The sequence below is a fragment of the Anarhichas minor genome, unplaced genomic scaffold (genome assembly GCF_050575085.1).
Source record: "Anarhichas minor isolate MPS153535 unplaced genomic scaffold, ASM5057508v1 ptg000123l, whole genome shotgun sequence".
Classification (NCBI taxonomy): domain Eukaryota; kingdom Metazoa; phylum Chordata; class Actinopteri; order Perciformes; family Anarhichadidae; genus Anarhichas; species Anarhichas minor.
The window spans coordinates 1,035,107-1,057,500 of NW_027466569.1; the positions used below are offsets into that span (position 1 = coordinate 1,035,107).

A 22,394-nucleotide genomic window follows, 5' to 3' on the forward strand; every position below is an offset into this window, starting at 1 on the left:
GTTTTCACTGTCTCACTCTGTTGTTCTTATCAGGGCAAAAACATGAGAGCTTTCCATCACAGTTTGGTCAGGTGTCCTCTCGTCTCTCCATGTTTACACTTCAAAGCTCTCTGAAAACAGAACGTTTCACGTTTCATCTGATGATTGATTATTATTCATGTCCGTAGTGATGTCACTTCAGTCGGCCTCAGCCAGTTCTTCTGCACATAAAAGTAAGATAAAGTGTGTGAATCTGAAGACTTTGAGTTAGAAAAGTTATTACGTGTAGAGGTGTGGAGTTCGAAAGGAAGTGTACCACACAACTGTCAGAGGGAGAGGTGCACTGTGGGTAATGTGGGCGCCAGGTTTTTGGCAGGGAGGAAGAAGGTGCGGGGTAAAAAAAGACACGGTTCTCTGGTTCGGCTGCATCGATTTTGCACACATCAGAGACCCCGAGGAGGTCTGAGGGGGTCTGAGGAGGTCTGAGGGGGACGTGTGGGGCATAAAGTACAGCACTCCATTGAAATGAGGGATGATCACATTATGGTGAAGGTTATCAATATTAAACCTCGGTATAATGAATCAGTGAGCGCGCTCAGTGACACAAATCAAACACACCTACAGAACAAGAAGCTCATGTTGTTATTATCCAAGAGCTTCTTCTGTTGTCTATGTGTGTGTGTGAGCGTGTGCGTGCGCGCGTGTGTGTGTGAGTGTCAGAGGTTATCTAGAGTGGTTTATTTTAGGGAGCAGCAGATATGAAACACCCTTTAACCTCAGGAAGTCTGCAGGATGTTTTCTTCTCTGTCGCTCATTAACGAGACGTTTCAAGGTTACAAAATGATGAACATGTTTAAATGTTATCTCTTTATATTAAAGGTTCACATGTTTTTAATAAAGAGTGGTTTATTAATAGTCAGTTCACCTGTACACTGTTACATAATGATCGTCCGTTGTTTCATTACATTGCTCTGTTGTTTTGTTCCGTCGCTGCGTTGTCAGCCGCCGTAGCCGCTGCTCTCCTGAGAAAGTGTGGCGTCAGAGTGTAATAGAACGGTCCTTATTGGTCCTCCAGTGTGGAGCTCATGAACCTTATTTTTTCTGGAAAAACGTTAAGATTTCAGCCATGAAAGAAAAAGAAAAAGTTTTTAATCTTTAAATATTTTTTTATCAGTTTGTTGAAACGAGCAAAATCAAATTAATGAAGAAAAACCAAATAATCCCGTTAAAGTGATTTAAAGTGATAATAAAATAAAACAATGTAGAAACAAACTTCTGATGTTTCATCAGATTAAAATGTTGGTTTAACTTTACTTTAAATAACTTGAATACGTATTACACCATGTTGATTACAGATGTATTAATAACATCAGATTGAGCCTTTATTTCAGATTAAAGATCATCTCTGGGTCCAGACTAAGATGTGTTTTATGTATTTTTAGGCTACTGTCGCTGTTGGCACGGTGCAGGTGTGGGTGCGGAGCTGCACGTGTCTGGTTTCTCCTCCGGGAGGGGCGGGGACAGTTTGGGGGGGCGGTGATGAAGAGGAGGAGCAGCTGGACTCGGTTCAGTCTGTCGCAACGTTTTCTTCTTTTCTTTGTTTCACATGAAAGGTTCTGATGGACAAACTCTGGACGACTTAAACCCGGATTATTAACACCTGGATTAAAGGCGAATGACCGGTGGGACCCGGACCTGGTGTGGGACCCGAAGCGGATCAGGGGAGACGGGACTCTGGTTTCTGGGTGTTTGGATCAGAATCCGGATCATGGGTCGGTAGGACGGGCGGACTTTCTGGAAACTTTTATTTTTCTCTCCATGGAGATGGGAGTTTTTTCCCGCCAATTGAGGATCTGATCTGACTCTGATCCCGGTTCGATACTCTGTATTGATCGTGTATTGATCGGCGGGATGGGTGCGCTCCTCCTGCTGCTGCTGCTCGCGCTCTGGACCAGCGCACAAGCCAAGAGCGCGTTCCCGCAGAGACCCTCCTACAGCCTATACACCGGCGGGAACGCGCACGGAGCTCGCGCCGCCAGCAGACACAGGTAAATTGACACGTGCACGGAAAGTTTGATGATGATGAGGTGACGTCAGGGTTTGATGACCTCACTGCAGAAGAGTGTGCACGTGTGTGTGTGCGTGCAGCAGATGTTTTATTGTGAGAGGACATGAAGAGTCAGGAGGTTGTCGGTTCGAATCCCGGTCTGATCTGCAGGTGTGATGTCACTGACAGCTGTGACGTCACACTGTGACCTCACACTGCTGGAGGATTTTCTTCATATTTAGTTCATTTATGATGTTTGTGATTTAGAAATGATCGATGAAGCTTCAGCAGACACAGTTAAACACTGCAGGTCAAACATGCAGAACTTCAGATCGTCTCAGTTTGGTTCTGGTTCCACTTTGACTGGACCTCTTCTTCTGTGGTTTAAAGGGAACAAGACTTCAGCTTTTATTTTGATGGGAATCGTGTCAGCCACATGTTGACAGATGTGTTTGACATGTTGCAATAAGATGATGTTGGGTTTTGGTCAGAGGGAGTCAGGTTTTTGTGAAGATGAGTTGTTTTATTTTGGAGGTTCAGTGTGTAGTTTTGTTAACTGACATTGTGAACGTTCTCTCAGTGTTTGAATCATGCATGAAATGTTCTTCTGGGTCTCAGTAAAATACAAGATGTTTCCTGGTTCTACTGGCAAGGAGGTTATGTGGATCATGAAGAGGTTCTGTGGGTCCTCAAAGAGGTTCTCTGGTTCCATGAAGAGGTTCTCTGGTTCCATGAAGAGGTTCTGTGGGTCCTCAAAGAGGTTCTCTGGTTCCATGAAGAGGTTCTCTGGTTCCATGAAGAGGTTCTGTGGGTCCTCAAAGAGTTATAAGTCTATGAAGCGATTTTGTTGGTTCTTGAACAGGTTCTCTGGTTCCATAAAGAGGTTCTGTGGGTCTTCAGAGCAGCAGCTCGCTGCCTTCAGTGTGTTCAGGGCTTTGGATAAAAGTTCAGCCTTTTAATGTGTGAAGTTGAGCTTCTGTCGCATGGAACGTATGTTTGTATTATTCTGAGTGTGTGTAACCAGAGACTACTGGAGACACATCTGCTAAATATATCTTTATTCTTTTGTGAGATTAATGTTTTAGTTTTTGAGAGGAATACTATGAAACCATCAGGACTGTTTATTGCATCACCAGCGTGCTGCATGTACGAGATAAACAACACTAGAAACTCCTCAAGGAACTCTGCCGGCCTGATGATACACAGACACACACACACACACACACACACACAGACACACACACACACAGACACACACACACACACACACACACACTGTTTGGCAGTGAAGCAGCTGTAATGTCATCAGCAGCAAATTGAAACAAACGCCCGAATGACTCACTTCCTGTGCAGAGAGCGACATCACTGTGTGCGTGTGTGTGTATGTGAGCGTGTGTGTGTGTTTGTGAGTGTGTGTGTGTGTGGGTGTGTGTTTGTGAGTGTGTGTGTGTGTGTGTGTGTGTGAGTGTGAGTGTGTGTGTGTGAGTGTGTTTGTGAGTGTGTGTGTGGGTGTGTGTTTGTGAGTGTGTGTGTGTGTGTGTGAGTGTGTGTGTGTGTGTGAGTGTGTGAGTGAGTGTGTGTGTGTGTGTGTTTGTGAGTGTGTGTGTGTGTGTGTATGTTTGTGAGTGTGTGTGTGTGTGGGTGTGTGTTTGTGAGTGTGTGTGTGTGAGTGAGTGTGTGTGTGTGTGTGTGTGTTTGTGAGTGTGTGTGTGTGTGTGTGTGTGTGAGTGTGTGTGTGTGTGTGAGTGTGTGAGTGAGTGTGTGTGTGTGTGTGTGTGTGTTTGTGAGTGTGTGTGTGTGTGTGTATGTTTGTGAGTGTGTGTGTGTGTGGGTGTGTGTTTGTGAGTGTGTGTGTGTGAGTGAGTGTGTGTGTGTGTGTGTGTGTTTGTGAGTGTGTGTGTGTGTGTGTGTGTGTGTGTGTGAGTGTGAGTGTGTGTGTGTGAGTGTGTTTGTGAGTGTGTGTGTGGGTGTGTGTTTGTGAGTGTGTGTGTGTGTGTGTGAGTGTGTGTGTGTGTGTGAGTGTGTGAGTGAGTGTGTGTGTGTGTGTGTTTGTGAGTGTGTGTGTGTGTGTGTATGTTTGTGAGTGTGTGTGTGTGTGGGTGTGTGTTTGTGAGTGTGTGTGTGTGAGTGAGTGTGTGTGTGTGTGTGTGTGTTTGTGAGTGTGTGTGTGTGTGTGTGTGTGTGTGTGAGTGTGTGTGTGTGTGTGAGTGTGTGAGTGAGTGTGTGTGTGTGTGTGTGTGTGTTTGTGAGTGTGTGTGTGTGTGGGTGTGAGTGTGTGTGTGTGTGTGTGTGTGGGTGTGAATCTTGCAATCCTAAAAATCTCCCGTTTGCTCAATGGTTTCAGGTCTGAGTTTTATTTTCTCTGCAGCGTGAAGATTAAAAAAATCATTATCATTTCTACACAGAATCCTGCTCTCTGATTGGCTGTCATAATATTGACGCTCACATATCTCAAAACACCAATATTTCCATAAAGGACGATGAAAGAAACGCTTGATGACAGATTGTATTGAGTTGCAGAAGCTTGAGGAACAAAGGAGAGACAGGATTAAAGAACCTGTGTGTTCACCTCTTCTACAGATCTTGTTGAATGTTTTTGGTGTTTTTTCATGCTCTTCTTCTGGCCAGACCCCACGGTGTCTTTTTTCATTTTCCACAGTTCAAACTCTCTAGTCTTGAGACATCATGGCAGCTAACACTCTCCAGTAACTCTTAACTTTTAGAGAAGCCCCAATCACAGTTTTCTTGCTTCTGGTAACAATCGCTGATCGCCAATGAGCAATATCGGCAGATAGAGATCGCTGTTGTTGTTGTTTTGTTGTCTTGTTGGTCTCCAAGACTCCAGACTATTTATTTTCAGCAGAAATATATTTCAACCATCCTGAAGCCAGTGTAAACCATCAGAAGTTCTAAATGTTCTCCTGCTTCTTTGTTATTGTCATCTATCGTGGTGATTTGCAGAAAAACTAAAAATTCAAATGATTAGAAAAATAAAATACCTTAAACTAATCTCTTCATTATTATTTGAATGAAACTTAATAATGAGCTTAGAGCTCGTGTTATGAAGTTAAACAGCTCATAATTAATCTCTAACATCTATTTTATATTCATGTGAAAACATCTCCTTCAAACTACTGGATTTATTCAAGTTCATCACCAAAACTACATTTTACAGATGACATGTGAACACATCATGATAACGTTATAATTCCCCTAATAGCCAAACGAATCACGGATCAACTACGGTCCATTACACCACTCCAGCAGTCTGTGGGGTTCTGCATTGAAATGAGGTCCTTTTGAGTCCATGGTTCTATCCGTCCGTCCGTCTATCCATCCATCCATCTGTACAGTAACATTAGTGACTATATGTGACTATAAATATGTGTCTCAGGCGTTGCTCTCTTGTCTCCATGATAACTGTAGATCTGCAGTAAATATTTAGTCTGGGTTTGGATTCTGTGTCTGATGTCACTCATGCCTTCAACACGATATCATGTTTTTATTCTCAGGGGTGCACTGTGTACTAACAGTGTCTTTCTCATCCTGAGTTGTAGTTGTGTTGTTGGACAGCGTGTGGTGCTCTCTGAATGAGCCTCCAGTGGGTTGAAGATTCATACATTTATTTCATCGTCAGTACGTGTCAGCATAACAGAACCTCTTTGATAACTGAACCTTCAGACTATCGATGAAATTATTATGTTTATCTTTTTATTATGTGACTTTAAAAGTTTAAAGTTTAAAGTTAGGTTTTTATTGTCATATACACATATACGAAATTTGACTTCTGCATCTAACCCATCCCAAGCCTATTGGGAGCAGTGGGCTGCTGAGAAGCGCCCGGGGAGCAGTTAGGGGTTCAGTGTCTTGCTCAGGGACACTTCGGCACAGGACATGTAGCAGCCAAGGATCGAACCGCCGACCTTGCGGTTACCGGACATTGAGCCACGGCCGCCCCAAACTTCATCTGCACATTAAACTTCATCCGAACGTTAAACTTCATGTTTTTTCTCTGCAGCTGCAGAAGTGAAATTCCTTGTTGTTGTTCTCGATTCCAGAAAACAATAAATCAACACAATTTAATTCAAACACAAAGAGACACAGTCAGTCTGCTGCAGAACCAGCATGGCCGACACAGAGACACAGTCATCACTATCACGCACTGATCACTTCTGCACATGACACACACACACACACACACACACACACACAGTAGTGTTTTCAAGCCTTCACCCTCAAATGTAATAAGTTACGGTATGGGTTATGTTATATTTTGTCCCCATAAGTAAGGCGAGTCCCCACAATGTGACTGTGTGAACAGATTCATGTCCCCACAAGGTGGGTAAAACACTTACTCCCACACACACGTACAATAAGTGTGTCGTTGTATTTAATGAGTCCTTTTGTGTGAAGCTGTCAGTCGATTTCCATGCGTGTGTGTGTGTATAAACTGAATCTATAAACTTAATAGAAACATAGAAATAGACAATATGGCAGAAATCTGATGGTAAAACTGTTTATATATTTGTATTATTATTATGTGTAAATAAAAGCAATAACCACTATATATTTATACATTTTCATACATGTGTTCACTTTTGGCAGCGTTCAGGTTTCCATCTGATGGTTTTGCAGTTTCAGCTTCATATGTTTTCAATCAGGAAACACAGCCAGCCGACCACGGACTTCAAAATAAAGCATGTCTAGAACCGCTGCAGTTTCAAAATAAATCTATTTGACTATTTAAATGGTTGGGATGTAAGTTCACAGGTTTAACACCGTGTTTAAGGACACAGTTTGTTTAAAGACTGTTCGTTTTGAAATAGTCTGCCGATGTCCTGTAGCATCAGCTGCTTCTTTAATAAACTATCCGAAAACATCTGCACACGCTCAGTTCTGACCTCACTCGAGCCAGACAGATGTTTGTCGTTAAACCTGTGGAGCTGCAGCTGACCAACAGAAAAACTCAAACTTACAGGAGGCAACGGTAAAAATCTGATCAATAAAGGTTTATTAACCCTTAGTGTGTGTTTTTAAATGGAAGCCGCTGACATGAAGCTACAAAGTGACGCCCGACTGCGTGACGTGCTACAAATCTGTTTTGGTTGACAGGAACTTGAGGATCAGTCCTCCTGAACTTTGTGTTAACTAGTCATGTGACTGAAACCTGTGTGTGTGTGTGTGTGTGTGTGTGTGTGTGTGTGTGTGTGTGTGTGTGCGTGTGTGTGTTGTACAGGAACTGGTGTGCATTTGTGGTGACGAAGACGGTGAGCTGTGTGGTCGAGGACGGAGTGGAAACCTACGTGAAGCCTGATTATCATCCCTGCAGCTGGGGGAGCGGACAGTGCAGCAGGGTGGTGGTGTGAGTACACACACACATAAATATATATATATATATATATATAGTCCTGTGTGATATCCTGTGCTGACATCACACAGGACTGTGGGTACATGTTGACATCACACAGGACTGTGGGTACATGTTGACATCACACAGGACTGTGGGTACATGTTGACATCACACAGGACTGTGGGTACATGTTGACATCACACAGGACTGTGGGTACATGCTGACATCACACAGGACTGTGGGTACATGTTGACATCACACAGGACTGTGGGTACATGTTGACATCACACAGGACTGTGGGTACATGCTGACATCACACAGGACTGTGCCTCTGCATGTGTCTGCAGCTACCGGACCTTCGTGAGGCCGCGGTACAAAGTGGCCTACAAGATGGTGACGGAGATGGAGTGGAAGTGTTGCCACGGTTACAGTGGAGTGGACTGCAATGACGGTCCGGTCGGAGGAGCAGGAACACAGATTTCCACCAGCAGACCTCAGCCCAGACCGGGGGGACAAGGGGGAGGGACGAGCTATGGACAAGGGGGAGGAGGTCAGGGAGGAGGCAGTTCTGGATCCGGACAGAGTGGAGGACACAGTGGTGAGTGGATTCTTCATTCTTATTGTTTTTATTATTTATTCATTGTAATGTTACTGTAATGTGTCAGATGTGTGGCCCCGCCTCCGTCTCCATGTGACTGTAAAGAGCTTCTGTGATTGGAGCTCTGACTCTGCTGCTTCCCGTCTCTTCCAGGACGAGGTGAGAACGAGAAGGTGAGGCAGCTGGAGGTGAAGATCCAGAGTTTGACCAAAAACCTTCAGGACCTTCAGACCACCATGAACGAACACTTTCAACGGGAAGGCAACAAACCGGGCTTCAGTGGAGGAGGAGGAGGAGGAGGAGGAACCTCTTCAGGAGGAAGAAACCCTGCTGATGCAGCTCAGCCAGAGATTAAAGAGACGATTCACAGCATTCAGACCAAACTGGACCAGCTGGACAACCGCACACAGGTGAGTCACTGCTTTATCTGTGAGGACTTCACCTGACATGGACCGTTGTAGTATCAAAGACTAAATCAGGGCATTGGAAAGGTGATTATGATGGAGGTCCGGATGGACATCTGTGTGAACAGTTTTGGTGCAGTTTTGTCTTTAAGTCGTTTTTTAACACTGTAAACTGCAGCAGGTGTGTCTCTGCTCCAACAGGCCCATGATTTGATTTATTATTTAAGTTTATTAAACCTTTATTTTGAGATGTTGTATCTCATTTCCAAGGAGGTCCTGACCAAGATGACAGTGTAAAAATGTCACCACTTAAAAACAGACTTTAAAAACAAATCAAAAACAAAGCAGCAAAAAGTAAAAAAATATTGTAAAAACATAAAAGCGATGACGGACTTTAAACAAACCAGCAACTTGCTTCAATCAAAGAACTGTCACTCAGTGTTTTTTTAAATCTTGCATAAATAATGGTTTAAGTGTCTCTGTAGCGCAGGGTGCAGGTTGTAGGGACGACGTACATATTTTGATTGGATGGTTGTAGCTTCTGATAGTTTTAGGAGTCAGTAGAGAACATATATAAGGAGGCAGTTTGTGTAATATGACCTCATACAGTGTTCGACTCTACGGTCGAATAAGGAACACAAACAAACTTTGTTTAAAAAACCTGCAATGATGAGTCCAGAAACCCGAATCAGAGACCAAACACAACGCAGCACGCTATACTGAATCTAACATTTCCAAAGAAGATAAAGTTTTATGCATTTAAACAAAATATACATGATAAAAGTTTTGTTTAAAATGTTTTAATGAGTACTGACGCTGAGGTTTCTCTGCTCCAACAGGCCCATGATAAAACCCTAGTCAGCATCAACAACCACCTGGTGAATGGGAAAGGGAACGACCTGGACGGAGGTCCGTCTGGAGGAGGACTGAGTGGAGGGAGGCTGAATTCGCTGAAGGAGGAGATCCTGAGGGAGCTGGAGAGGAGGGTGTCGCTGTCCTGCTCCTCTTGTCAGGTATCACATCAATCTCTTTTAATGAGCCATTCGTCCAATTTCACATGACGGCATTCTGAATGGGTAAGAGGGTTCGCTGTGTGTTTTCCAGGCTGGCGTGGAGGATCTGCGCCGACAGCAGCAGGAGGACAGGGAGAGCATTCGAGCTCTGGAGAAGCAGCTGAACGCCATGGACGTTTGGTATCGGCAGGGCCTGGACGGACTGCGACGGGAGGTGGTGCGTTCGCAAGGATGCTGTGCCACCGTCAGCGACCTCCAAAACCGCGTCACCGTCGCAGAGCGCAAGATCAGCTCAGCCTCGGAGAACTTTGACGTTCTGCAGAATCGTCTGGACAAGGTGCTCGGCGGAGGAGGCGGCAACAGCGAGAACGGTGGCTTTGGAGGAGGAGGAGGAGGGTTTGGTGGTGGTGGTGGTGGTGGTGGTGGTGGTGGCGGTGGAATCGGGGGAGGTGGGAGGGATGCAGTCGTGACGGAGGACCGACTGGACAATCGGCTGAGGGACCTTGAACGACGCATCAACAACACCGTGCAGCGGACCGAGCAGAGCTGCTCGTACCTGGAGAACGACCTGAAGGACTACTTCCACAGAGAACTGGGGGACCTGAGGACGGTGTTCCTGGACCGGTTCGATGACCAGGCCTTCAGGATCGTAGACGTGGAGCTGGATGTGGGCCTGGTGAAGGACGGGGTAGGCGACCACAGCAAGAGGCTGTCGAAGCTGGAAAACAGCACATCCATCATCAGCCGGAGGCTTGAGGAGTGCAGCTATGGAGGGACTGAAGGAGGAGGAGGAGGAAGAGGAGGTGGTGGTGACCGGGCAGATGGAGGAGGAAGGTGGGGAGCAGGTGTAGATGGAGGAAGACCTGCAGGAGGTGGATCTACAGGAGGAGGATCTACAACAGGAGGAGGATCTACAGGAGGTGGATCTGCAGGAGGAGGATCTAGAGGAGGTGGATCTACAACAGGAGGAGGATCTACAGGAGGTGGATCTACAACAGGAGGAGGATCTACAGGAGGTGGATCTGCAGGAGGAGGATCTACAGGAGGTGGATCTACAGGAGGTGGATCTACAACAGGAGGAGGATCTACAGGAGGTGGAGGTGCAGGCAAAGGGTTATCTGGGACCGGAGGAGAAAGAGAAGGTACAACAGAGAAATCACTGGAGTGGAGAGTGGTCGCCAACGAGGATCAGATTCGGCACTTCAACACTCAACTCAAAGACATGTCGGTGTCTGGAGACTCGCTGCTCGACAAGGTGAGATGTAGCTCCCGGGACCACGACGGTCACCTGAGAAAGTTACCAATGGGTCCATATCAGCCGACACCTACGCCGCTGGCAGACTACTTCGCCGGGAGGAGAGCAAACGGGAGCTCCGGAGATGACGGCTGGCTAGTTAGCTAGTCCATCTCCACTGCTGGCTAGTTAGCTCAGTTAGCTAACTCGTCAATTCTCCAGAGCTAGCTATTTCGCTAGCTAGTTTTTTGGACCTCCCAGCTGCTCTCCCGATGGCAAAATAGTCTTCAAGCGTTGAGGACTCAACGAGAGAGATCGCAGACCACCAGCCTGCAGTTGGGCTCTTCTGTTAACAGTGTAACCATAGCATGAAGGCATGGTGGAGTTAGCCTCGTAGCTAGCTAACTAGCCATGTGCTAAATGAGTAAAAATGTAACAACTTAATGCTCCATCCAGTCTTGTCACAGCATATCAAAGAAAATTGCCATTGACAGATAAATGACAACTTTCTTCAGGACATTTTTCTGAAAGCAGTGCTGCGTAGTAGCATAGGTGAATGGGTGAACCAGCCCCACAGCCGGTCATCTCTCTAATAGTTTTAACAGGAAGTATGTTCTCACTGTTGGATATGATCTGTATCAATATTAACATGTGAATCATCACCGAGGTTGTGGACCTGAGCCACGATGTCCGTAAGATCAAGGACCTGACCGGGGATCACGGCGAACATTTCAACCGAATCGTGACGGAGGTGGAGCTGCTGGGGCAGGACTGCGAGCTGTGCGGGAAGGTGGAGGACGAGCTGCAGAGGCTGAGGAACCATTCCCACGATGCACTGGGCCGCATGCAGAGCCACATCAACAGACTCCAGATAAGACTGGACTCGGGGAAAGAAGGCTGCTTCCAGATGTGTTCGCAGCTAGAGGACGAAGTCCGCCGGCTTCGAGACGACGTCGGGAGGTGCACCGGCCGATGTAAGACCGGCCCGGACACGCCCACAGGTCAGATCGACCAATGAAACGATTGCTCACAAAAACCCTCCACCCTAACCTGTTTACAACGATAACAATCCTTAATTTGAAACTTCCATTGATATCAATCAATCAGTCCGTCTGTCTGTCTGTCTCTCTGAGGGAATAACTGATGCATTTTGGGTTCAGACCTTGTGCAGTTTCACATGAAAACAAATGACATGTTCAGCGTTTCATCTTCACTCTGTAATCTGAGTTTTCTGAGATGAAGCTTTTTCCTTTAAAGATAATAACGTGTTTTCACATTTTTGCATTTGGTTCTCATGAGATAGAAAAACAGCATGTTTTTAGGCCCCGGCTGTTTATAGAATCCGTAAACATTTCTTAAAATGTAAGTCCACAAATGTACCAAAGTGCTTGAAGCTTTCCACTGTTTCAACACATGTATTGAGTCTTTTTGTTTTATTATATTTCAGCCACAATCACAAACTCCACTGTAAATAATTGAACTGCCTTTTTCTACAAAACCTTAGTTTTGTTCATGATTTTCAAATACAGCTCCTCAAGCTGGTAGATGTTTTAATATGAGTTTGAATAGTTTTTAATGAAGAGATTAATTAAAGTGGTTTTGCAAACTAAACCCTCACCAGGTGGTGGTTCTGGTGGCACCAGTGGCACCAGTGGTACCAGCAGACGTGGACCCGGGTTGGATGCTGAGAAGCCTTTAGACGGCCACAGTGTGATCGGAGGCTCCATCAACAACAACCAGCTGAAGACGCTGCAGGGCGAACTGTCCGAGGTCATCCTCACCTTCAGCTCCATCAACGACACCCTGAAGGGGCTCGAACACACGGTGCAGAAACACGACAGCGTCATCACCGACCTCGGTGAGCTCCAGCTCGGTAACGCCGACTCTCTGCATTCGGTACAACGGCTCTCTCTCGGCTAACACTCATCCTGTGATCCCCGACAGGAAACACAAAGGATAAGATCATCTCGGAGCTCGACAAAATCCAGCAGGAGGTGACGGAGCACATCGAGGAGAGCCGCAACCGCCTGGACGCCATGGACGGTGACGTCCGGCGGTTCGAGAGCATGCTCCTGGTGGAGATGGGAGACTGTAGGAGGTCCGGAGACGGGCTGGAGAAGAGGCTGTCAAAGCTGGAGGGAGTCTGTGGGAGGCTGGACGGCGTCTCCGACTCCATCCTCAAGATCAAAGACGGTACACTTCATTTCATGTTTTCTGTGCTTATTTTGTCTTTAAGAAAAAACCTTAGCAAACATCATATTTGTACACAAACCAGATTCATAAAACCTGTGGGAATTTATTGACGCAAATTTCCTTTTTTGGGACAAAACTAGTGTTTGCAAGCCTCAAGCCTCAAGTTTACCCCATGCCCGTCCAAAATGTCATCACTTCAATATATTTTCTTATTAGACAACTAGTGAGATATTGCCATAATTAGCATATCAATTATTGAATTATGGCAAAAAAAACAATTTTAACCACCAAATTGTAATCAGTTGATCCCAGTCAGAAACCTTCAGGTCTGCAAAGTGAAGTCAAAGCTTCATGTGTTAAAGCTGCATTCTCTCTAGTGTCCACCAGGGGGCGACTCCTCTGGTTGTATAGAAGTCTATGAGAAAATGACTCTACTTCTCTCTTGATTTATTACCTCAGTAAACATTGTAAACATGAGTTTATGGTCTCAATCTCTAGTTTCAAGTCTTCTTCAATACAGCATGATGTTCATTTAGTACATTATGGTCCATTTAGAGTCAAACAGACCATAAAGCAGGGGATGCTTTCTTTCATAAGGTCTACAGTTCATTCTCGAGTCCAACCGGATGTTTGCGCCAACTTTTAGGAAATTTGCTCAATGCGTTCCTGAGATATAACGAGAACGGGATGGACGGCCACGGCTGATAAAAATCTCTTCATCCATCTGTTATCCGCCCGGCAACAAACTCTGAAGCTCTCTGATTGGATGGATTCTGACAGAAATGCCCTCTGGGACTTGTGGTTAGCGTCCAAGGTTTTACTGTGTCGTGTTTTCTAAATGTTTTGATCTGTTTTTCAGGACTGAACCGACACGTGTCCAGTTTGTGGACGTGTGTTTCTGGTCTGAACGAGTCGGTCGTCCATCACGGAGGAATCATGGACTTCATTCAGAAGAACCAGGACGACGTCTACAGCAGGATGAAGAACCTGAACTCCAGCCTGAACCAGGCCCTCAAAGACCTGCAGAGTTCCTCTGAGCACGACCTGACCGGTGAGCTGGACTCTACTCTGTTTCTATTTGACTCTATTCTTCTCCATCTGAAGACAAACAGTATGAACACTCATTAGTTTTTCTGACATAAAGTAAATCAAGTGTAGATCTTTTACTTCATTTTATTTATTACATTGTTTCTCAGTTCAGTCCACTTCTTCCTCTCAACAGGACTTTAGATTCTTGTCGTTTGACTCGGCGGTGCTCGGACTTTGTCTCGGTGTCTTTCTAATGGACTTTCATGCACGATCGTCCTCACGGTCATCGTGTAAATCCTCACATGCAGATTACTGCCATCTGTCATAATGTTTACAATGTGAATGCTTCTCATTCTCAGTGATGTGTCATTGATAGATGAACAGCATGTGAGGATTCTCTATACCACATGTCCAATGTATTGTATTAATACAGTAGGTTACATTAAGCTGCAGGAGCTTCAATGGTATTATTGACTTCTTGTGCTAATAAGGAAGCGTTGAGCTGCTCTGTATAAACTCATGTGGTGATCTAGAGAATGTGCTGAATCAGCTGAGGAAGTCAAATGTTAAGAGAAGCTTTCTAGATCCCTGAAGAACCAAATGTGAGACGCTGTGTTGATGTTGTGTTGTTTCGTAGGCACCGTGCTGCTCAACAGAGGTTTGGACTTGTAGCTGTTCTGTTCTCTTTTCTTTGTTAACTCACTAATAACTGCAAAGCCAGAAGCAGAATGTGTTGTTTTAACACAAGAGACAGAAATACTCCACGTCTGTCAGAGTTACAAGTTGGATGTTAACTAATCAGCAAATCAGCAATCGATCGACAAATCAAACTAACAGTAACACCCGTATGAATACTAGCTGCTGCTGAGAACATGCCTGTTAATCAATAACAGCACACAACAACATAAAGTTACAGTAGTCTGCTTAATGGGTCCAGATAGTTAATTGTAACCTTATAATGTTCAACAAATATGCGTCTCCTTTCTTTTTTTTATCTCCCTCTTATATTCTATCCATCTCTTCCAAATTATCGAGGTTTAACCCAAAATCCAAATTCACAACATGTTGAAGATTTTAAACAATAGGTGACTATTGTTTAGGTGACTATAACGGGTTCAATTGCAGCTCAGCCAATCAAAATCAAGGACCGTAGCGATCTGTTTTATAATACAAAAGAATTAACTCTCAGCTGCCTGCTAACATGCTAACATGCTAACAGAGTTCCCTGTCACTCATAAACGTTGTGGTATTAACAAACAGAAGGAATTATGCGTTCAGTGTGGCTCCATGAAGCTTTTTAACTTCTTCACCCTCAGAAACATATTATTTGGGTAAATCTATGTTTACAACTTTATTTAAATCAAGGACCCAAAGGTTTCCACATAGAATGTATCTCAGTCAGAGTTAAATATGACCTTTGTGTTAAATGTCAGTTCATATCATTCACATTATTTCACAGGCCTGCCCGGACCCCCGGGACCCCAAGGAGAGAGAGGCTTCAATGGGCTGACGGGTCCCCAAGGGCCTCTTGGACCTCTTGGACCTCCTGGACGACAAGGTGAAAAGTGGAGCCCGAGGTCAAAATAATAAACCGGATTCTCAGTATATAAAGTCTACATTTAGTAGATCTACTGCTTCCATTATGATGATCACAAACAGATTGTTTGCTGTGATTTTTATTGTTCTGCTATTTCTAACAGCTGCTCTGATTTCTGATTTTTTACAGGTCACAAAGGTGAACCAGGTATGGAGTTTAAATAATAAACGGGCTGAAATACAAACGAACTATTGTTCGGTTTTACCTGCAGAATCACACACTGTAGCTCCTGATTGGTCACAAACCAGCCAATCATGTCTCTTGATCAGAAGATCATTTATCAGTTTGACTTGTTGCATCCTCTTGTGTTTTTGTTAGATAACTGCTTAGAAGACATAATCAAAAACTGAAGAAATGTATCATAACTGTCATACGTGTGTTTTCAGGTCTTCCTGGTGTCGATGCTCACGTACCAAGACTGTCCTTCTCTGCTGCTCTCACCGCTCCCATGGACAGAGCTGGAACCATCCTCTTCGACAAGATATTGGTCAATGAAGGAGACTTCTACGACTCGAGAACAGGTAAACGTGCAGGGTCGGCGGTTCGATCCCCTGCTCCTCGTTTTCCACGTGTTGCAAAGGTCCCTGTCCATGTTCAAAATGCACCAAATTGGACACAGCAGTCCCCATCCAGCTCCCCTTCAGGGTAAACACTGTTAGCTCTTTCAGCACTGTTGCCGTAGTTTGCACCATTTGCGCCGTTAGCTATTAGCCGCCGGCTCGTCGTCGACATGTTGAGGGGATCGTAAATGCTCCCTATCTCTGAATCTTGCACCATTAAGTCCCAAACTTTATTACTGAAATGTTTCCTGGTGTCTTGCTCAGGTATTTTCACTGCCCCCGTCGATGGACGTTACTTCTTCAGCGCCATCCTGACGGGTCATAAGAACGAGAAGATCGAGGCGGTTCTGTCCAAGTCTAACTACGGCGTTGCCAGGGTGGACTCCGGAGGCTACCAGCCCGAAGGCCTGGAGAACAACCCCGTGGCCGAGGCTAAAGCCACTCCGGGATCTCTGGCCGTCTTCAACATCATCCTGCCTCTGCAGACCCGGGACACGGTCTGCATCGACCTGGTGATGGGCAAGCTGGCCCACTCCGTGGAGCCCCTCACCATCTTCAACGGCATGCTGCTGTATGAAGACATGTGACGGGGTAACCTGAACACCGTTTTAAGATTCACGACAAACCCACAGGAGGCTGCACCATGAAGTACGATGTCACCTCCTTATTCACGAGTGATCCTAAACAGATGAGCGAATATTTGAAGAGAACGTTCAGTCCTGAACAGATTTCTGTCTCCTCACTCTAACGGACCACAGATTGAAAGATATCCGTTAGACTGGTTTTACTTTATTATTCTAAAGAGTGTTTTATGTCACTTCACATGTGGACGACAAGCAGGGCTGGATTTACCGTCAGCTGATCTGATGTGGTCACATGATATAACCTCAGAACAGCACTGTGAGGACAGATGTCCCTCTAAACCAGGATCAGCTGATGCCTGGCAGACCTGCTTTTTGGAAAGATGGGAAATGTGTTATTGATCATCTGACTGGTCGATGTTGACATATGTGAATTTGGACCACGGTGTTGGACGGACAGATGGACGCTCGTTGCCATCCTTAAGCCCCGCCCCCAGCAGATCAGACTTTGTCACGTGACGATGTGACTTTAAATGTGATGAACAAGTCTTTGCTCTGAAGCTTTATAAAAGCAGAATGTGTTTTCAGTTTGGTTTTATGATGAGTTCACATTGTGAATGTTTTATATTAAGCTGCAGCTTTTTCCTGTTTTATTGGTGTTTTTTATGTCCTGCCAAGTATTTAAACTATTACCATTTAATTTCACTTTGATGGACAAATGCTGAAAGACAAGGCTGGAAATGCTCTACATTTGTCTTACTGTCCACAAATCCCACTGAAAGTCCAGTGGCGGAAGACATATTCAGGTCATTTCCTTAAGTCAAGTGGTAAGACCAAAATCCTGCATTCTAAATGTTATTTAAGTGAAAATATTGAAGTTTTATCAACAAAATGTAGTTAAAGTATAAAAAATGAAAGTATAAAAATGGAGCACTATGGCAAAGAGGCTTTATTACACACTCAATACTTAGCAGGTGCATTCATGGAAGGATTACTGAACGGGTCTACCGGGACAGGCCCAGGGGCCCAAAGTGTCAGGGCCCCCCCCCCCCCGGCCTTCACCTACAAAATGTCCCTCAAAGAGACACATAACCACCAGAAAGACTCAAAATGACCATAAAGAAACAAAGCCACTACAAAGAGACACAAAAAGACTACAAAGAGATCAAAACAACTACAAAGAGACTCACGCCTATGAAAAAGGTAAAAACTACCTTAGAGACACGGAACAACTACAAAGAGAGACGCAAAACGATTACAAAAAGACGCAAAACGATTACAAAGAGACGCAATATGACTACAAAGAGACACAAAACGATTACAAAGAAACTCAATATGACTACAAAGAGACTTTAAGGTAAAACCAACCTTAAAGAGACACGAGACAACTACAAAGAGACACAAAACGACGACAAAGAGACACAAAACGATTACAAAGAGACGCAAAATGATTACAAAGGATTCCAAAGAGACGCAAAACGAGTACAAAGAGAGGCTAAACACCTGTGTAGGAGAGTTGGTGGGGCCCATTGTCTAATAATCCAACCATTGATGACTTCACTATCGGTTTAATTCTGAAAATGGGATTTATTGACGAAAAAAAGAAATATTTAGTATCATCAGACTTATAGTTCAAAGGGACAGTTCACCCCAAAATCAAAAATCCATAAGTAGAATGAAGGAAGCGTGCATCTAGATACTTCGATACTGCTAGCTCACCTAGCACCACTAGCTACTAGCTACCACGAGCTAGCTAGCGGTACAGCTCAGCCGAGGCGGACGCCATTAATGTTTCATTGAATGTTTAATGATTCTGCGCGGTGAGATGGTTGTCGGGTGTAGTTTGGTAGAAAGAACACAGTTCAAGTCTGTGATTATCTTGAGTAACTGGGTCATGATTTCTCATTTCTTCATCCTCTGGCAGGCTTTAGCTCCAGTTTTCATGTAAGCCTCTTTTCACACTTCACACTTTTGTATTGATGAATAAATTTCACATAACAATCTGAGTTGTATTTTGTGACAATCTTCATGTACACACTATTGTCCAAAAGTTTGGAATCAGCTGTTATATTTGTCTTATTTTCTTCAATAGTATCTTTTAGATAAAAAACAGTGTCAGTCAGACTTTAACTACTGTTAGCAATATATATGATGACCTTTGCTCAGGAGCTCAGGAGCTCAGGAGCTTTCTGCTTCAGTTAGTTTTCTGGCCTGATCGTCATGTGACTTGGTGGAAGTGTGTAGCATTAAGCTACAGATCAGATCTGAATCATGACATGTAGGGCCATCGTGGAGGTCTGAGCTCTCAGTTCTAGTGAAATACTTTTGTCTCCAAAAGGAAGAGACACACACACACACACACACACACACACACACACACACACACACACACACACACACACGAGTTTGTGTCCGGGAAGTTGTTTCTTTCTTTCTTCTTCTTTTATATTTCATCAGCTGAGCTCGAGCTCGCCTCCTCATGACGAGCGCCGTCATCGCGCAGCAGAGCGTCAGGCAGAAGAAGGAGGCGCAGGCCAGCAGGAGGCGCTCCTCTCCGAACTCCCCGACCAGCGCCGGCCGCCGCCACAGAAAGTCTTGGAAGAGCGCCTCCTGCTGGGCCAGCGTGCACAAGAACAGCAGGACGTGGAAGAGCTGGTGGCCGTGGCCGACGATGTCGTAGCGGCCCGGGGAGAAGCGCTCGGGAACGGGGAAAGAGAAGAAGAAGGCCGACAGCAGGAACAGCACCACCTGGTGGAGGAACGATGCAAGATGTTTGCATTAATTTACAGTCTAGAACTCTTTGCTTGGCGCAGAAGCTGCAGTAGTAAAACACAGTGACTTAAACTGTAGTACAATTAGATAGATATAATAATAGAATACTATTGTAGCACCCCGTTACCACAGAAATCCGGTTCAAAACACCGTAAAGGCACGTACACACAGGAAGCAGTGTTATAAAAATATAAATCTTTTATTAGTACAAATCTAACTGTGTGAAGCAACCAGTGACAGCTGGTTTAGCGGGCAGGAGGAGTTCACAGACCGTGCACTAAGATCGGCCTCAACCAATTTAAAGCAAAACAAACAAAACAACAAACCAAGGCAGCGTCCCACTAACTAGAAAAGAAATGAAAACGAAAACATAAGTAATCACAAACAACTGCCAATAAACAGAAAACAAACCCAAAAAGATTGTAATTCAACCCACCGAATGTTCAGCAACCCAACCACCCCCACTTGGATTCCCCCCCAGCTACCATTGGAAGCTGCTCAGGAAGCTCTAAAAAACACACAACATTACATCTTTCTTAATTATACCCAATTTCCCAGCATACGACATACATAAAGAAAAACCCTTCCACTCTAAATATATTTAGACAGGTGTGACAGGGTTAGACAGGTGTGTTGGTGGTTGGACAGGTGTGTTGGTGGGTTAGACAGGTGTGACAGGGTTAGACAGGTGTGTTGGTGGTTGGACAGGTGTGTTGGTGGGTTAGACAGGTGTGACAGGGTTAGACAGGTGTGTCGGTGGTTGGACAGGTGTGTCGGTGGTTAGTCAGGTGTGTCGGTGGTTGGACAGGTGAGTCGGTGGTTGGACAGGTGTGTCGGTGGTTAGTCAGGTGTGTCGGTGGTTAGTCAGGTGTGTCGGTGGTTAGACAGGTGTGTCAGTGGTTGGACAGGTGTGTCGGTGGTTGGACAGGTGAGTCGGTGGTTGGACAGGTGTGTCGGTGGTTGGACAGCTGTGTCGGTGGTTGGACAGGTGTGTCGGTGGTTAGTCAGGTGTGTCGGTGGTTAGACAGGTGTTGGTGGCTAGACAGGTGTGTCGGTGGTTAGACAGGTGTGTCAGTGGTTGGACAGGTGTGTCGGTGGTTGGACAGGTGTGTCGGTGGTTAGTCAGGTGTGTCGGTGGTTAGACAGGTGAGTCGGTGGTTAGTCAGGTGTGTCGGTGGTTAGTCAGGTGTGTCGGTGGTTAGACAGGTGAGTCGGTGGTTAGACAGGTGTGTCGGTGGTTAGACAGGTGAGTCGGTGGTTAGACAGGTGAGTCGGTGGTTAGTCAGGTGTGTCGGTGGTTAGACAGGTGAGTCGGTGGTTAGACAGGTGTGTCGGTGGTTAGTCAGGTGTGTCGGTGGTTAGACAGGTGAGTCGGTGGTTAGTCAGGTGTGTCGGTGGTTAGTCAGGTGTGTCGGTGGTTAGACAGGTGTTGGTGGCTAGACAGGTGTGTCTGTGGTTAGACAGGTGTTGGTGGTTAGTCAGGTGTGTCTGTGGTTAGACAGGTGTTGGTGGTTAGTCAGGTGTGTCGGTGGTTAGACAGGTGTTGGTGGCTAGACAGGTGTGTCTGTGGTTAGACAGGTGTTGGTGGTTAGTCAGGTGTGTCGGTGGTTAGACAGGTGTTGGTGGCAAGACAGGTGTGTCTGTGGTTAGACAGGTGTTGGTGGTTAGACAGGTGTGTCGGTGGTTAGTCTAGACTTTAGTACCCCTCCTTGCAGGACGGTGAACATCATGAACCTCAGTGCCACGCAGACGGCGGCCAGCAGGTGGCTCCACACGTTCAGAGTCTCGTTGTGGATCTGGAAGAGGCTGAGGACATAACAACGCCACGGCAGGCCCACAGGACGGTACCCGGACAGGATGAAGCGCTCCCGAAACAGAGGGGGGACGTCCACATCCCGGACGGTGGGGGGGAGGGAGGGGAGGAGGCGGTGCAGCAGAGGGAGGAAGGTGAGGCACAACGAGGGACGGGCGAACGACACCCGAGGCATGATGGAAAAGATCCTCAGACTGGCTCGTAGTCTTGTTCAGAGCTGAAACCATTACACAAATTCTTAGTCAGGTGGATAGGTCGTACCTCAGGCAGGGGAGTTGGTGGTTAGGCGGGTCCGTTCAATAAAAGATAATTTACAGCAGAGAAGAACTGATCTGTGATCAGCTGCTCATGAAGAGCCTCATTAGTTTAATCAACGATTGTCAGACAAACCAAAACTGTTTTAATATTTTAAAGAAAAGACGAGTTACAGTGTTCTTCTCATTGATGGTAAAAACAAATGTCCGACTCAACAAACAAATGAATAAATGTAAGAGGATCAGAAAAAAACAACTTGAAGAAAATGCTAAATCACTATGAACAGAAGGGTCAAAGGTCAGAGGTCACAGCAACGACACACAACAAACATACCTGAAGCATTTTATATCATTCTCTAACCATCAGGAGCTCTTCGGTCCACTTCGTCATTCAGTCCTGTAGACCGGCCGCTGTCACATGCATGCTGACACACACACACACACGCACACACACACTAATCTAATCTCCACAATGTGTTCTTGTGTTCAGCTCATTAGAGCTGATTTCAGTCTGAATGAGTTTTGAGACGTCACGAGACTCAACACACTAACACACACACACACACACTAACACACAGACACACACACACACTAACACACACACAGACACAGACACAGACACACACACACACACACACACACACCTCACTCTGGTCACTGAAGTGATCCGTTACATTTATTTCACTGATTCTCGTTATTCAAGTAAAAGTCAGAATGATGTCATTCATCACGAGTTCTGTTTCTATCTTTTTATTGGTAAAGAGAAACAATCATAGACAACAACAGGAAACATAATGGATCTGAACCACCTGATCCAGGTGGTTGTGTTTTGGTGGTTCAGATCCAGGTTTGTGGAGATCCAGGTGGGTGGTTCGGGTTCAGTCCTTGCTGGTCTTGGCCCAGACGCAGGTGCAGCCGACGGCCACAGAGCGGTACGACGCGACGAAGCAGCGTCCTCGATCCTGCCGGT

At 45.5% G+C, this 22,394-nt stretch overlaps 3 protein-coding genes across 4 annotated transcripts in view; 1 reads left to right on the plus strand and 2 right to left on the minus strand.

The window, feature by feature from the left end:
• The first annotated feature begins 1,504 nt into the window (after positions 1-1,504).
• On the plus strand, positions 1,505-18,586 carry emilin1b (elastin microfibril interfacer 1b). Of its 2 annotated transcripts, XM_076083191.1 has the most exons (15): positions 1,505-2,027; positions 7,263-7,388; positions 7,724-7,974; positions 8,128-8,384; positions 9,218-9,391; positions 9,483-10,646; positions 11,293-11,626; positions 12,247-12,483; positions 12,570-12,818; positions 13,678-13,869; positions 14,485-14,505; positions 15,307-15,405; positions 15,574-15,591; positions 15,831-15,965; positions 16,269-18,586. In XM_076083191.1, exons 1-15 carry the CDS (start codon positions 1,891-1,893, stop codon positions 16,589-16,591), a joined length of 3,717 nt encoding a protein of 1,238 aa, XP_075939306.1. In that variant the 5' UTR covers positions 1,505-1,890; the 3' UTR covers positions 16,592-18,586. The 2 variants fall into 2 exon arrangements, with proteins under 2 accessions (XP_075939306.1, XP_075939307.1); XM_076083192.1 differs by lacking the exon at positions 14,485-14,505.
• LOC142940961 (membrane progestin receptor beta-like) lies at positions 16,620-21,345 on the minus strand. Its single transcript, XM_076083167.1, has 3 exons — positions 21,061-21,345; positions 18,988-19,354; positions 16,620-16,684 (listed from the first exon to the last, which is right to left on the minus strand). The coding sequence occupies exons 1-3, from the start codon at positions 21,343-21,345 to the stop codon at positions 16,620-16,622; spliced, it is 717 nt and encodes a 238-aa protein (XP_075939282.1).
• Positions 21,346-22,302: 957 nt separating this feature from the next.
• The window catches only part of il17a/f2 (interleukin 17a/f2), a 2,199-nt gene continuing 2,107 nt past the window's right edge, over positions 22,303-22,394 (minus strand). Inside the window, exon 3 of the mRNA XM_076083168.1 lies at positions 22,303-22,394. This exon is cut by the window's right edge and continues 131 nt beyond it. Coding sequence (XP_075939283.1) covers positions 22,303-22,394 — 92 coding nt within the window.